Source organism: Sitodiplosis mosellana, unplaced genomic scaffold (genome assembly GCF_009176505.1).
Source record: "Sitodiplosis mosellana isolate CC-2019 unplaced genomic scaffold, AAFC_SMos_1.0 Smas_scaffold_5, whole genome shotgun sequence".
In the NCBI taxonomy this organism is placed as follows: Eukaryota; Metazoa; Arthropoda; class Insecta; order Diptera; family Cecidomyiidae; genus Sitodiplosis; species Sitodiplosis mosellana.
In genome coordinates this window covers 1,900,221-1,915,854 of record NW_022595248.1, presented here as the reverse complement: position 1 = coordinate 1,915,854, position 15,634 = coordinate 1,900,221, and the positions used below count along the sequence as shown (strand labels likewise).

At 38.0% G+C, this 15,634-nt stretch overlaps 1 protein-coding gene across 2 annotated transcripts; it reads right to left on the bottom strand.

The window, feature by feature from the left end:
- Positions 1 to 12,151: 12,151 nt before the first annotated feature.
- Positions 12,152 to 15,489, bottom strand: LOC129567138 (1-acyl-sn-glycerol-3-phosphate acyltransferase alpha). Of its 2 annotated transcripts, none has more exons than XM_055443759.1 (5): positions 15,133 to 15,489; positions 13,983 to 14,165; positions 13,713 to 13,846; positions 13,130 to 13,474; positions 12,152 to 12,626 (listed from the first exon to the last, which is right to left on the bottom strand). In XM_055443759.1, exons 1-5 carry the CDS (start codon positions 15,171 to 15,173, stop codon positions 12,472 to 12,474), a joined length of 858 nt encoding a protein of 285 aa, XP_055299734.1. In that variant the 5' UTR covers positions 15,174 to 15,489; the 3' UTR covers positions 12,152 to 12,471. The 2 variants fall into 2 exon arrangements, with proteins under 2 accessions (XP_055299734.1, XP_055299735.1); XM_055443760.1 differs by having other exon boundaries at positions 15,232 to 15,488.
- Positions 15,490 to 15,634: the final 145 nt, after the last annotated feature.

The window sequence follows — 15,634 nt, the reverse complement described above, 5'->3', positions numbered from 1 at the left end:
ATTCCGAGAACAAAACAAAAGTTTTCTCTTACTTTATTCTCGCATTGCTTTAACTGATTGTTTAACACAAACTTTGCTGTTGTGCTCACACCGTTGTTGCTTCGATGCTATTTTCTTTGTTTGGAATTGTTTGTTGTATTTATTTGCTGCATTCGACATGCAAGTGAGCTCTTGCCCGCTGCAAATCACAAAACGCCATTGCAATTTCTTGCAATGCGCCAACTCACACGACTATGACGATCGTAATTTTGCCTAATAAAAGATATTTCAACTTAATTTAACTGTCTATTAGATTGAATAACATTCTGTAATGTGGTTGGCTGGCTGGTATGCGTACGTGATACTAATCGGAAATGGAATGTAATATTGGAGCGCTGCGTCACACAGCTAAATGGCTAAAACTAATGTCGCCACATAAACTGCATGTCGTATGCATGGCTTATTGTGTGTATTTTCCGTACACATTCAATGGGAAATATTTTAATGATAAAACAATGAAGGAGACCTTTGGATTGGTACGTGTGTATGTGTGTGTGTGACGGTTGTATATGTATTGATTAGCGACGTCAACCATCGAATCCGAGAACAAAGGGATTTTGCAAACGGGCGCGCTGGTGTTTTCATTTAACCAAGTGTATTGCCAATAACACACTGCATTCACGTGTGCATTTATTATTAACCTGGTAACAAATACGCTTTCTGCATTCGATATATGGCAATAAAAGCATTCTTTGTCCTTTGTTGCTTGCCGTTCGTCTCTATTAGCACATCTTTTGTGTGCACAAATTTGAGAATAAAATCGATAAAAGCAACAAGAATCATCTACGATAATGGCATTTGCAATAACGAAACCTTTTTGCACACACACATATATTTCCGCCTGCTGCAGGAAATACATACGTATTATCTTTGTGCGCCCACCCTATCACACTGTTTCTATTGTGAGAGCGAAATTTTTCTCGTTGCCAACACGCGAATATTCTTTTCGGGGGTCGTTTTCTCGATATATATCATTGTTGTTGCTTGCTATCGGAACCCATACTAATGATATTTTTACTTTGATTTTCCTCTTCGAAACATCATATCCGATCCCGAAGAAGAGAAGATGGTATGTTGCTAAAAGGCTAAGAAGTCATTCACATCGACTTGATGCACTTTGTGTGTCTTTTGTTCACTCAACAATTTATCATGAGACACTTTTCATGCCCTTCCTGCCCCGCATTTTACATCACTTTTTCCAATCTAATTTCAACCAATTTGAATAATCACTTTGAACACGGCGAATATATTGTGGTGCAACCATAGTACACGCTCTCTCAAACAACCTTTTTGATAATAATCTAATGAAAAATTTCGACGAATGAAAAAATTGATGCGAATAAATTATTAACAGTCGCTCGGAGAAGTCGAACAGGAAAGAAACATTTCGTTTAGGTGAAACAGATACACAATGGAAGAAGAAATACAGGGTTCCTATCCATGTTCAATACATGGAGTGAACAACATATGTACGTCTATTTCTGCTTTTGCCGCTGCCTCTTTCTCCTTCCCTTTCTCTTGCTCTTTCTCTCGATCTTGCACGTCCCAGTGGCATGACCTATCAGAACCGTAATGAACCGTTGCCGAATATTCTCACTTAATTTTTAGCTACATTTATAATTTGAATATCAACAGATGTTTCTTCCGCTATTTCATTCCACACGCGACCACCTCCAACACGCTTCATTTTTCAAATGCAATTTTCGGGTTTTATCCCATATCGTCGTCGTCGTTTTTTTTCTATTCGTCTTATTTAACAAACGCATCAATTCGTAGTGCATTCACTACCATTTGTTTAACAATTTGTTCAGTTGTTTTTTCTCCATTTCGAGGTGTGCATACAATTCAGTTTAGCTTTAAAAATCTATTTAAATTCGAATGTCAGTCAAATTCCCTGTTCTTATTTCACGCACTCATTTTTTTTTATCGTATTGACTCAACGCTATTGACAATCGACGAATTTCGGTGCATTTCGCATTGCAACTGTGATGGATACAACCGATAAGCAAATAAAAAATGGTTTTACCTCGATTTCCATATGCTACATAAATCCATGGCGTTGCACGATGAAACGGTGCATATTTTTGCAAACACACATATCACTCGTCTGGTTTTTAAACTGTCTATTTCAAAAGCCGCACATCAATTTTTCACCAGCACATCGATCGAATGTGTGTACGGTTGCAGTGGTAGTTATTTTCGTATGAGACTTGATTCAATTGTGCACAGAAAAAAATAAACCACTCGGTACTTTGATGTGGACGCCGGTTTCGAGGAAACAGAATTGGATTAACGAGTTGTAGTGTAATTTTCATAGCAAAGACTCACATCTTCAAACACAATATTTTCATAATGTTGGTCAGGATATAATCAGGCAGTAATAATAACACTCTGGGTGCAACGACTTGCACTTCAATTTTCAAGAGTAGTAATCACTTCACTTGTTCTGCCACTGAATGGCTCGTGTTAGTTTGAGTGGTCGTCGTTGAGATCATTTTCATCTTTGTTATTTTTGGTACTGTTGCTGCTGCCTTTTTGTTTCTTTTCAAAGAAAATTACACACAAAACCACATCACATGTTACATATTTCACCGAAAAAGCACTTTCCAACGGTTTTCAACTCACACTAACTTTTCCCATTATTTTTAATCCAGTTGTGCGATTTTTCCACACATTTTCTCTAACAGTAATTACTTGGTGTGTTTTTCCTCGTTGAATATTTCACTTGGATCTCCAGTAATATGTTGGTCGGTATAATAACTTTTACCACTACAGATGCGCTCGTGGCTGGCAGCTAGTACACAAAACAAATTAGAACGAATTTAAGTGCGAGCGAAAGAGTATTTTTGTCGGTATTCATTCGCTTGGTTCATTTAAGCTATCTCGACGAAGGGTTGCACACCTAATGCTCTCTACTGTGGATTCATTCATCTATGGGGCCGATTAATGTTGATGTGAACGCATTTTAATATTGATACAGTCATTATTTTATGGTCGATTTATTTGTTAGTTATAACGGCTAAATTATTTTATGCACTCAGCTCCATTATAAATGGACGATTTGAGCACTCTATCGATTTAATTATATGGATACTATCCAATCAACCTCCATTGGATAGAGAGAGAGAGAGAGAGAGAGAGAGAGAGAGAGAGAGAAAAGCGTGTGTACTTTTCGTGTTTGTCAAACCATCGCAATGGAAATAAATCTATGAAAATAATTGAAGCAAATTCAAAATTAATTATAGACACGGAAATTTTTTTACCCAAAAAAACACATCGAAATCAAACAACATTTTTTATGGTCGACCATTGACATCATAGTTCATAGCCGATGAACAATCCATTCTCTTGGGAAATGGGAAAAGAGTGATGGATATTGGAATTGTAATTTGTTGAACCCCTGGATGAACTAATTTTATGACGAACGAAAACGAAATCATCACGCGTACGTACGCACAGACACATACACGGCGGGGTATGTTTATCGAAACCGGTAGTTTTGTGCGGCTTAATCACACAACACGCACACCACACGTCATAGATTGCATGACACAGAAGGCATCAAAGCAGAAGAACAATATAGTTTACTCGCAATCGCTTCATTCAACAGATTACACACCATACGTGTCTTGCTGCGCAAAAAGAAAAACACACACATTCCAAACCACGCATATCAAACAATAGTGAGAGTAGTTTGCAAATTGCAAGTACATACATATAAAGCGGACTGGATTCAAGTGAGGCGCAAATAAAATGTCGAACGTAATTGCATTTTTGTGTTTCCAACTGAAGGAAATGAGAGTGAGCATTACATGACTAGTCAAACTAGTTAAGTTAGTAGGAAAATAAATTGCTTTGGTCGTTGGGAAAATGCGTGTGCTGTTCGGTCAATGTGTCCGTTTTGCCTCGGTCATTCGTTGCTGGAAATCTTTTCTCCTTTCTTTTTTTTTCCTGTTGGCAAAGCACTTTTGTGTCGATGTGAATTAAATTTGTCTTCGTTTCGAAAAGAGATTCGGTGAGCACAAGGCCTTTCGTATGAAAAAGGAAACGAATATCGCCCGAAACTTTACTTTATATCAATATATTCATTGCAATGCCAGAGTAATCCAATGGCAATGGGCGCATTTCAAATCGATTTACCAATCCGATATATTCGTTTGATGGGATAATATTGTTCATTAAGGTTTGTAATATGTTGTAAAATGGCAAGCGGCACCAGAATAATTGCCAATATCGAAACGAAATGATCTATAAATGCACATAGTAGTAAGATAATAGTGGGCAAAGCACTATTTGTAGGGCTTTATTTGCCTTAATGTTCCATTCAAAATGCATCCGTTCCGATTGGCGCTGTGGAATTCAAGAGAGCTACACATCGAGTGAAGAGATTGAATAGACTTCCTCCGTTCAAGAGATTCTTCTGAAGCGAATAAACGTTCATTTCACTTCCGAATTTGGCATTATATTATGCAGCTAACAGGAAACATATTTGCCAACAAGAGAAACCATATCGTTGGTACGATGCGATTTGAGATTGCTCTCCGTTCCTTTGACCAATGACCATATTTGCTCAGCCATTTAATCAATTTGAGAGCATTTGCAATTTATATGGCCACCATAAAACTGCATCAACAGGCAATCAACTAATCGGTTCAATGGGAAAAAGTTGACTGCCATCTAATGCATGTCGAACGGCCGAACGCATATTTTTGCTGTTGCTTTGACAAAAGTTTGATTGAAATTGAAGTTTTCTAGAAGAAAAAGTTACTCGATTAGATTTCTGTGCCATTTCATCCGATAAATTATTGAAGTTATTTCGAGAGAATGGATATTATTTGTTCAGTGGCCAGTTGAAAAGTCTCTTGAGCGTACAAAAATACACCAGACGATGTGTTTTTGGTCCATAGCACAACGTATAGGCCCGAAAGAACCCACCGAGACAAATGTCACTTATGCCCATGCCCCAATGAACGAATACAAAGAAAGAAGTTTTAGTCTTTAATTTATTGCCACTAATCCGATAAACAAATTTTTTGGCGTGAAAAAGGTCAAAAGCGTCGACAGAGGAAAAAAAAAGTATGCTTGTGTGTAGATGTAGCAACAGTAATTATTCCCGGCACCGAAAACGATAACGTTAAAGCTTTGTCTGCAAATTGAAAGTCGGCATCCGAAAGCAATTCAAAGACAACACCGTGTATTTTGGGTGGATGATATCAAATGGCAAATGTCGTTCGCGCTCTCGCAACCCTGCTCAACGGCAGAAAGAGAAAGTATGGACAGAAAAAAATGGGAAAATTCACCGAGCAAGAGACAGAATGTGCCTCTCACACAAACACATCAATATCACACACAAAGCGACGAAAACGAAAAAAAAATAGCTCCCATATGTGCCATAACGCGCAAATTTTTTTTTTAACACGTTTCGTTCGTTTTCACAATTGGAATCATTCTCGTATCCGTAGTGTCTTGTGTGTGTGCTTTATATAGTCGATGTGGGGCTGTGCAAGGCTGGTGGTGCTGCTGCTGCTGTTCTCTTGTGTGAACGAAATATGAGCTTGAAATAACACAAAATGGAAAAGCGTTGTTCACGGGTATCGTTCTCATTCTCATTGTCGTCGGTGAGATCATGCGACGATGCTACTTTTGTATTTTGCACAGTTACACATTTAATGGCTGAGAATAGGCGAATTGTAGGCGCCTATTTTTCTATTTAATCCCTATTTTCGTTGAGAGATTTTTCTCGCTCGTTCGTCGTTTTTTTTACAGAAACGATATAAATTAGGAATTGAAATAGGAAATGCTTGTTCACGGCTGATGCAATCACACGGGAAAATGAGAGAAAATATGTGGAAAATAGTGTGAATGGTTTTTCTTCAGTTGTGCTATGTAGTCGATTTAATCATACGTTCTCATGTTTCTACACGACACACACAATTCAAACCGGTGAAAGCATTGAGCCAAAAATTTGCAAGCCAGCACAATACATCTTTCGTTTCGTGTTATTTCTGTCACAACAGTTGTGTAGTTAAATTGGCATCGAAACGAATACACATACACTATACTCTCTCAGCCAGTCGATCCAATATTGTGCCGTTTTTCTTCATTTCCACCATGGCGTTTCCATTTCATCGTCAGACACATTTTTACGGTTAGCTTAAAATTGAATTGTATGCTACAATTGCCACATTTTACCAAGGCGGCAGAGCGTATGTGCGACATACACACACACAAGGTGAGTGTGTGCACTGTGCAGCACAATGGCGAAACTGAATTACCCCTAAAAACTGAATTCTGTCTTTCAGTATTAAACGAACACGGCGAACATAATTTTCTGTAATCAAATAATTTATTCATATTATCAATTTTCCGTTGCGAATCGTTTGTACACACATCCACACCGGTCCCATAGCGCAACACACACACACATATCGAGATAAAGCACGTCGCTTCTTTTTTTTTCCTTCTTGCTTGTGTCTTGTTCACTTAAACAGCGAATAAATACTCTTTCGATTAAGTCATAAAGAATTCTCTGATTCAGCGCTCGGCACTGCCACAAAACTTGAGCAATTCAAACCACCATCGAGCGAACACAAAACTTGCGAAATCGGTTGAAAATTCCGTATTCCACTTGTCGAAATCGGTTTTTCTTTTCTTTTCACACAAAAACAAACTTTTCGCATTTTTTTCTGTTGAAAACTTAAAAGTTTTACCGTACAACTTACAGCTTGAATTGCTGATTAAAATTTCTGAACGTAGTTCATATAAAATACCGTTGCAATTCAAACGTTCACGATCACGACGATAACGTTTACCCGTCTTTTACTCAAAACGCAAAGAGTCACTCGTCTCTCTGGCAAAGCTTCAATTCAGACACCATTCAATGGCATCCCAAATGCAACTGAACATCTTATTCGGCGGCAAATATGTTTGAAGCAGTAACCTTTATACACACCACATCATTTTATCCATCGTCTGGTGCGGCTGTTGCTGTTGCGTTTACACGCGATTCGTGTATTTTATCCATCTGACAAAACTGTGTGTCTTGGTACACATACACACAGTAGCGTGTCCAACCGATAGACTCAAAAGCCTAGTTCAATAAACCGTATTCAGAGTGCATGACATGCGCCTGCTTCCGTTTCGATTTCGTTCGGCAAATTTCAAAATGTTGTGCTGTCGGTTTTTTTTTCTCTCTCGTGCGGTAACACATGATTGACGACACCATCAGAGCCGGCTTCGAAGAGACTCCAGTTATCGATACAGCACCGAACAACAGAAAAACAAAAACATTCGACAGGCTCGAAAAACAATGATGAAGTTGCGCGCCAACCAAAGTACACTCCATTTGCTGTCGTGAGTAAAATAAGCCTCGAATTTATGAATGCCACATGAATTGAAGCATGTGTCTGTTTACGGTCTTGTTCTTGCAATTTCAGCGATAGCGTCTGGCCGTAAACCTTTCGATGCCTTGAACACAGGAAACAACCCAATTGGGTGGCGGTATTTTAAACGTGTACAAATCTCATCCTGTGTTTATGTTCTCATTTCGATGAATGTTAAAAGTTTTCGACGGCATTTTGACGACGGAACAACTTTTTGATAATTTGCTATCCCTGGAAGGGGCCACAACAAAAAATATGATTCGCATAACTGTCCCGTCGAACGATGTTCGGAGTAATTCTACTTAATTTTGCGGTTTTAACCCTCTCACCCTTTTGTGAATACATATTGTCAACATATTTGTTCACACTTTTGCGTCCGCGAAATTCCATCATGGGAAATATCGAAAGAAAACAAGAGAAGAGAGCTGCGCTATGGGCGTATCAACAATTTTATGGCTTAAGTCCATGCAAATTGTTTCCGAAGAAAAGCGGAACAGTTGGTTTCTCGGTGAAATATTAGCGAAACAATTTCAACGGCTTGAAAATTACAAGCTGAATGAAGAAGCAAGCAAGTAGAAAAGTCGAATGAAATTGTAGCTCAGTTTTTCTACCCTCTGTCGCTATCTCTCGGCACACAGGCAGTCGAGTACCGAACAGTGTCAGCTGCCTAAACAATTATCACACGACAAAAGTTTTTCGGTCGAAACCATCTGGAGCGAACGACACATGAGCATGGCTGTATACAGCAGCCAATGGATGCCACGTCGATGCATTTGGAAATGCAATGTCCACCGCTTTATTTACATTTAGCAAATATGCGGGTGTAGTTGGCGTGTTAATTTAATTTGAAAACAATCAGCAGCCACCATATTAATCACGTATTTATTGAGGAGTTATCCCTTCCGTGGATAAAATATATTTGTGTGTGCGTGTATTTGGCGCTGCAATCTATTTAATGGGATTCACGCCAATTGCGCAAAAGTGAACAAACTTATCTGATTGATTGCAATCAAGCTGTGATGTAATAAATTAGTTTCTCTTGGGTCCATCTCCATAATTTTCAAAGTGGCGCTCTCTCGTTCACAATCTCTCTCTCTCTCTCTCTCTCGTCCTCTGTGAAAGTGCAGATTTTTTTCTCTTCTTCTGTGCAGAAAACAAGATGACAAAGTTGGTTTTTTTGTGCAAAAAAAACATTCCGGTGGAAACTTTGTGATTCATAACGAGACGGTTCAATTCGATTTAGTGAACGCAGATAAAACGAGGGAACGCAATCTCATTTTTCATGTCAGGTTTTACAAGAGAAAAAGAGAGAAAATGAAAAAGAGAGTGAATGCAAGAGAGAGAGAGAGAGAGAGAGAGAGAGAGAGAGAGAGAGAGAAGAAGAAGCTGATTGCGTTCACTTGATAAGCAACAAACATGTCAAGGGACTCAACATTGTCATTTTGAGTGGAAAAACTGCGACTCTATCACTGGTTTTGCATCTCTGGTTCATTTTACAACACACACACACTCACCGGAAGGTAAGCGACCGTCCACAGCCACAGTGAAACTCTAAACTAGCACCCGATTTGAATGGCATAGAAGAGGTTCCTCTCCAGCTCATATTTTATATCGTCAAACAACAACCAAGTGATACTGTACACCGCAATTATGCGATGACTGGATTATATTGTGTGTTGAAACACTCATTTGTCTTTTGTACTTTTTATCAACATCAACACTTCACCATAAAAAAAACCCTTTTTTTTCTACCATGTGCCCGGTGTACGGTACGTTTTTTTTTATTTGAAACTCCGGTCTTTTGCTCTTTACTTCATGCGATTTTTGTTTGCTTTTCCAAATGTTTGTGTGTGGGAATTTGTTTGTTTGCATTTGGGTATATGATTTTATTTTTATATTGTTCATTTTTTTTTCTTCGTTGCGTCAAAATAGTTTTACCAAAATCAAAATGAAAACAATTTATTCGTCTGTTTTGGCAAAGTACACCGATTTTCCGTATGAGCGATTCTTGTGAGCTCGAAGCGATTTAAAGCAAGAAAAAAATGCGGCAGGATTTGTTCAAAGTAATATTTTTGTTTGATAAAAGTAAGTGAAATGTGTTTGTGCAAGCAAAGCACACGCTAGATTATGGTTCGATTCATCGTTTTGTATGATTTTTTCTTGTCTGTGCTCTTCAGTTCACCGCCTGCATTTCATGCGGTTGATAAGAAAACCGATTTCGATATGGCTTTAAAATGGGAATGGATTGACGGTGAGTTGGCGGAAATGTTGTTCGGTTTCATACGTGAAATCCGTACACAGCGATGAGTATCTCGAGTGGTTTTTGGTTCGCCTTTTTTTCTTCTTTTGCTCGATGTCGGTTATTAATGGTTAGTATACCATTTTGCACATAATTTGTTGATATTGTTGCTGATGATCCGCAATGGAACAGAGATAAGGGATCAAATTCGAAGCAATCGCTTGTTTTTTCCTTCTCCTCGCCGCTTAAACTCAACACTTGTACATCAAACGGGAAATCTTATCTGTGTATTTTTTTATGTTGCTTCTTTCAGTTATTGTCGACCTCATGTTAAACCAACGATTCACCCTCACAAAATTGACGAGTGAGAGATGGGAAAAAAATACGATGCACGGCAAACCGATTGAAAAAGAACAAAGCAACCAATTTGTGTAATTTCATGTCAGATGCCCTGGAGTAATTGAGGTTGGTAAATATTTTGATTGAAATGCGTATTTTTCTCAGTTTCTACTCTTAAACGGCCGCATTGAGAATCTCAACTTGAGATTTAAGACTTTCAATTTCCTTTTCATTGGGTTTGAATAGGGATCAATGAATGTTTGTTTCTTTCCTTTGCCGGTGAAATCGATTTTTTTTCGCTCGATTTTTTCTGATGAAAATATGAAGTGGGATGAAATATGAGGTACGAAACAGGCTATATATTGGGTTTATGGCGCCATGCAGCACAAATTGTGAAAGTAATGATTAGGCAAACCGAAAGTATGGTGTGCATGGAAACGGTAATTTACGTGATAGAATTTCATACGCGTGCTACTGCACCGAAGCATATTTCATCCGGAATTTGGCTGTGCTCAATGCCACTAACAATGAACAAGTGTTCTATGTCACCGACATCAAATTAATAATTACATTGATGGACCGTATAATTTTCCTATACTCACCATCGATGCGTGGTACACTATGCTGGTAGAACACAAGGGAATTTACGGTGTTGTCTTTGCTTGTTCACCTCCGGCGGAATAATATCGTCTAATTAGAAAAAAAATACGAGAGAAAAAGAGAGAGCGAGTGCAAACAGAAGCCCAAACACTGGACATGTTTTCGCAAAAGGAACATTCACATTAAATTATGTGAGCTGCTCTCCGTTTTCAAGGGTAAAATCATCAGACCATAAATATCCAATCAGGTGATACGTGGTGCAAGCGACTTGATTTCGCATCGAAGACACATTCATCATCCCTTGCTGTTGTTTTATTTTTATTCGGTTGGTGCTCGCTTGGAAATACGACTCCATGATTCAGAGCGTGCACACGTTTGCATCATTTGTATGCAGCTCTCGTGTGGCAAATGGCAACGATGAGAAACCCGAATAATAATGTAGCCTTGCACGAGAAATGCATTCGTTGGCGCGTTTTTTCTGTCTGCTTCACTGACACTCACTTGATCAACTTTTGACGTTGGATGGCGTGCGGTAATTTGTAATCGTGGCAAAATGCAAACGCTAGTTAGTTGATTTTTGTACGTGTGCGTGTGTTGACCAGTTTTGTTCGGCGATTAGCGATTAAAATTTGTGTCCCATCACCACCATGACCATCACCGCCACTGCCGCTACTACCATTCCAAAATCAATACAATTGCCACCGAATGGAGAATATTTAATGCAAACGCCAACACAAATACGGAAACTTGACGCTCGGTCACGTGAACCAACAAATTGAGAGACTGCATTGCAAACGAACAAACGAACAAGCGAACAATACAAAGTCAATAGAGTAGCGCGTTACCAGAATTTGTTTTTCTCATTCGTTGACTCATGACGATGATGATGGTGATACTGATGCTGCTGCTGCTGCTGCTGCTGCACTCCATACAAACCCAAAAAACGGTACACACACACAAAGTGCAAACACTACTCCGAATATCGATCTGAGATCGGACGTTTCCTTTGTTAGTGTTTCAGCCCCCAAGAGAACCAAAGAGAATATACATACTGATTTGGTTCCCTTTTGCAACATGCAGCCAGCGATTACCGGTGTCAAGAGTCGAATACAAAGCTGTGAAAATGTGCATCGTTTGAACCACCACCGACAAAATGTCAATAGCAGCTCAATACGATGGATTTCCACTCCCCTTTCGAAAGTTATTGCTTTTGTGGATTTTCGTCTTGAAGTTTGAACACGCATCTCTCTCTCTCTCTCTCTCTCTCTCTCGGCGTAGAGATGCTTCATACATGAACACATACAGATGATTATGGGCTGGGGCATTTTCGAGGGCAATGAAATGTAAATGGAATGCGATTGACGTTCTCCACACACCGAGAGGAAAAAACGTAGTCGTATTGCAATACCAGAGCCAAACCGAATCGAAATGAAAATACTGGACAGGGAACGATTGTTCATAATAAAAATAAATGGAATGTACACACAGGTTCGATTCGGTCTTGGTGGTCGCATTCCCCAAATGCAGACAGAGCAGAATAAAAAAAAATTTGTTTCTTCTTACAGAAAATTCTTTCAAAGCAGTTTTATTTTGATTTGAAACGAATTTTATGGTCGACACAGCCAATGTACAAGCCAGATTAAGGGCAACGGTTACAAATTCTTCTAAGTTAAAGGGCATTTTAATTTACTTTTCAGTTTCAATAATAATAAATGTCGATTCCAATGCTGATAAAAGGAAATTTGTAACCAAATTCACATTCAAACGATGGTTTTGTACCTTTTTACATTTATTTAGAATTTTTTTTTAAATTTTTCACCGTTATTCCGATTTTTTTTTCTTTTTTACTTTATTCCCTTCATTTTTGCTCCTTCATTCGCATTTATTGTGCATCGCACACGTTTCGGCATTCAATTTTTCATACGTTTCTTGCATCAGCTGGCGGGTGTTTTCTACGAGTGCTGGTATGTCGTCTGTTCCCAAACCCTTACACGAAATCTCCGGCAAAATTTGAATGATGCTGTGCCCTGTGATGATGAAAATGCACACGCTATAGAAATGCAACCACCATAAATCTATCACTGAGATGCGAACGAGAATGAAAAATGACGTTGTGTCAATGAACCACATCACGTCTTTTTTGAGTGCAGAAAAAGAGAACAAATCCAAATTAACCCGGAGTAAATTGAAAATTGTGGCTTTTGACTTTTTTGTGCTGGTTGCAAATGAATTATTGCCACAGCAATCAAAAGAGTAATTAAAATCGTTAAAATTACTAACTTTTCACTTTTCCCAATTAGCCAAACGGATTTGTTTACCTTTTCTACACAAATTTACTCATTCAACAATAAAATTCGGTTGGTTCAAGAACAAACCGCGAGTTGGTTGTTGGTTTCCTTTCCAAAAAAAAAATCCTCAAACCAATTCTCAACTCCCATTTACATCTCAGCATAAATAAAATGAAATATTCGTCAGCAGATTTCAAAATGCAAAAGGAAAAAAAAAATAATCGGTGCTTTTCATTTCATACCTCTGCCAAATACTTTGTGTTGGCTGTCGAGAAACCAATATCTCGATACAACAACCGGTTGAATGGCGCTTCCACTTTGTACCGCCGTATAAAAAGCGCCTTTTTTAAATGGCAGCAATGTGTCGCTTTGATGACGCGTACCTTCTGGAAAGACTAGCAATTTGGCACTTTCACGTATCGCTTGGATTTCCTTATTCAATTTGTGTTTTGCATCCGTTTTGTTGGCACGATCAATATATAAAGTGCCCCATAAATATGCAGCTAAACCGAACGGGAATGCATAGAGCAACTCCTTTTTCGCTACAACAGTTGCACGACCGATGACGGGCCACAAATATGCAAGCACTGAAAAGGGAAAGAGGACAAAAAAAAACGATGGAAAAAACTGGAAATGAACGCTGAAATATTAGTGAAAAAATGTTGCCGAAATTGAGAAACAAATTCCATGATTTATGTTGTCTACACACGATAAGAATGAGATGAATATTGCAAACAACAACAACCAAGCAGTACAAAGAAAATCAATTTTACCGAGGGATTTTCGGCGAAAACAGCACAAGTGTTTACAAAAAAAATCGCTTACCAGTTAAATCGATTGCGCTTTGGTGATTTATCACAATAACTGCACCGTGTTTTTGCTGAATATTCTCCAAACCTCGTACTTCGTACCGTACACCAAGTGCTCGTAATAACAATCGACAGCCCCAAGCCGGTAATCTATTCGATAAGAACGCGATGCGATTAATTGGCCAAAATCATTTTACCGGAAAAATGTGCACTCAGCTCATTTTCTCCATCAAGATAAATGGTTTGTTTGATTTGATTTTGGGTTTGTTGTTTCTACTGAACTTACAAAGCATTTCGATAATCTCGTGGCCGCATGATAAGCCAGGGAATGGGCAGAAATGTACCAATCAACATGGATCCAAATAAAAATGTGGCCATTTTTAGATAGTAACGAACGGTGTTTGACACATAGCATGCAATGGCACATGCCATAAATGCACCCAAATACAACCCATAGCAGCAAAACATTCTGAAAGTAATTGCATAATTATCAACGGAGAACACGCAATCGTAAAAATCACCAAATAAACACATCAATCATTTGATTTATCAAAAGCAAATTAAGCACTTCAATTGACCAGAGCAATTTAAAAACATTGATATTCAGCCGCAAACTGTTTATGAAGAAGATTTCATATCCAATTCTAATTACAGTTAGATCTTCGAATTAAATGGATTTTAATCTATAGTTAGATTTTCGAATTGAACAAAAACTAAATTGTCGATATGCGTAATTTTTTTTTTTTGAGGGGCAAACCAATTGTTTTGATATCAGTTACCAATTTTCTTCCTTATTATAGAAACTTCAACTAATTTTTGTTCCAAAAGAATACGAAGTGAACGCATTCTAGTATATACTAGTTGGTTCTAATTTTAAACGCGTTGAAAACTAATGTTTTGATAATTACACTGAAGGTTTTTTTTTCAAGCAGATAACCAACGAAATAATTATACATCTAAAAATAAAAATCTAATCAAAAAACGTTTTTTGTTTGTCGTAGAAAATGTTGACGGAAATATGTTGGGATAAAGTTCAAGATTCGACTTATCATGTCGGCATTCAACTGAATTCAAAGTTCGGAAGAATGACGATGTTCTTTTAATTGTTTTGTGGTATTACGACATTTCATAATTGTTGCTCACGGCAATTGACAGTAAGAGCATCAGCCTTAAATCAACTTGAAAACCAATAAATTTTTAGTCATAAAGATTAATCAAGTCGTTCTGAAATCACACTTGTTCATCTGTTCAGAACAAAAAAAAAAAACAAAAATTGTACGATAATTATGACGAATCATCGCGGAATTGTGCGGAAACTCTTGATTTATCTACTCTGTTGATTCAACACCCAAAAATAAAGATTGTTAGTAATATTGTTGCAAAAATAGTATTCTTGGCTTTAATAACACTTTTTCTCCGTCTTTTTTAATTATTACATAGTCAATTGAACTTCGATCCAGCACTTTGATTGAATCATTTGTTGTGCGTGATATTCAAATCATTTGTATCGCTGTTATTTTGCGATAAGAACTCACTTTGTTTCTACTATCGAAGGTATTGATTTATGATACGCGCTTAAGAGGCACTTGAACTGCAACTGGGGGGGTCTACACAAATTTTGAGGTATTTAGACTGCCTTGAACAGATTTGCAAGTCAAATTACACACGAAAATAGAGCGATTTCTAGTCGAAAATTGTCATAAGGACGGAATGTAATGAAAATTTTAAACGAATTTTAGGTCGAAAAACAAAAACGACTCCGATTATAAAGAAGAGAATGAAATTCAAGAAACTAATAAAAGTAAGGCTTAAAAATTGATTCTACACGCGTCGAAGGTATATCACAAACTGGAATTCAAAACGCCGGCAACAGACGGTTGACACGAAAAATCCCTAGGGGCTTCACGCAAAATTTTCAACCATTGAATTTGTGTAGTG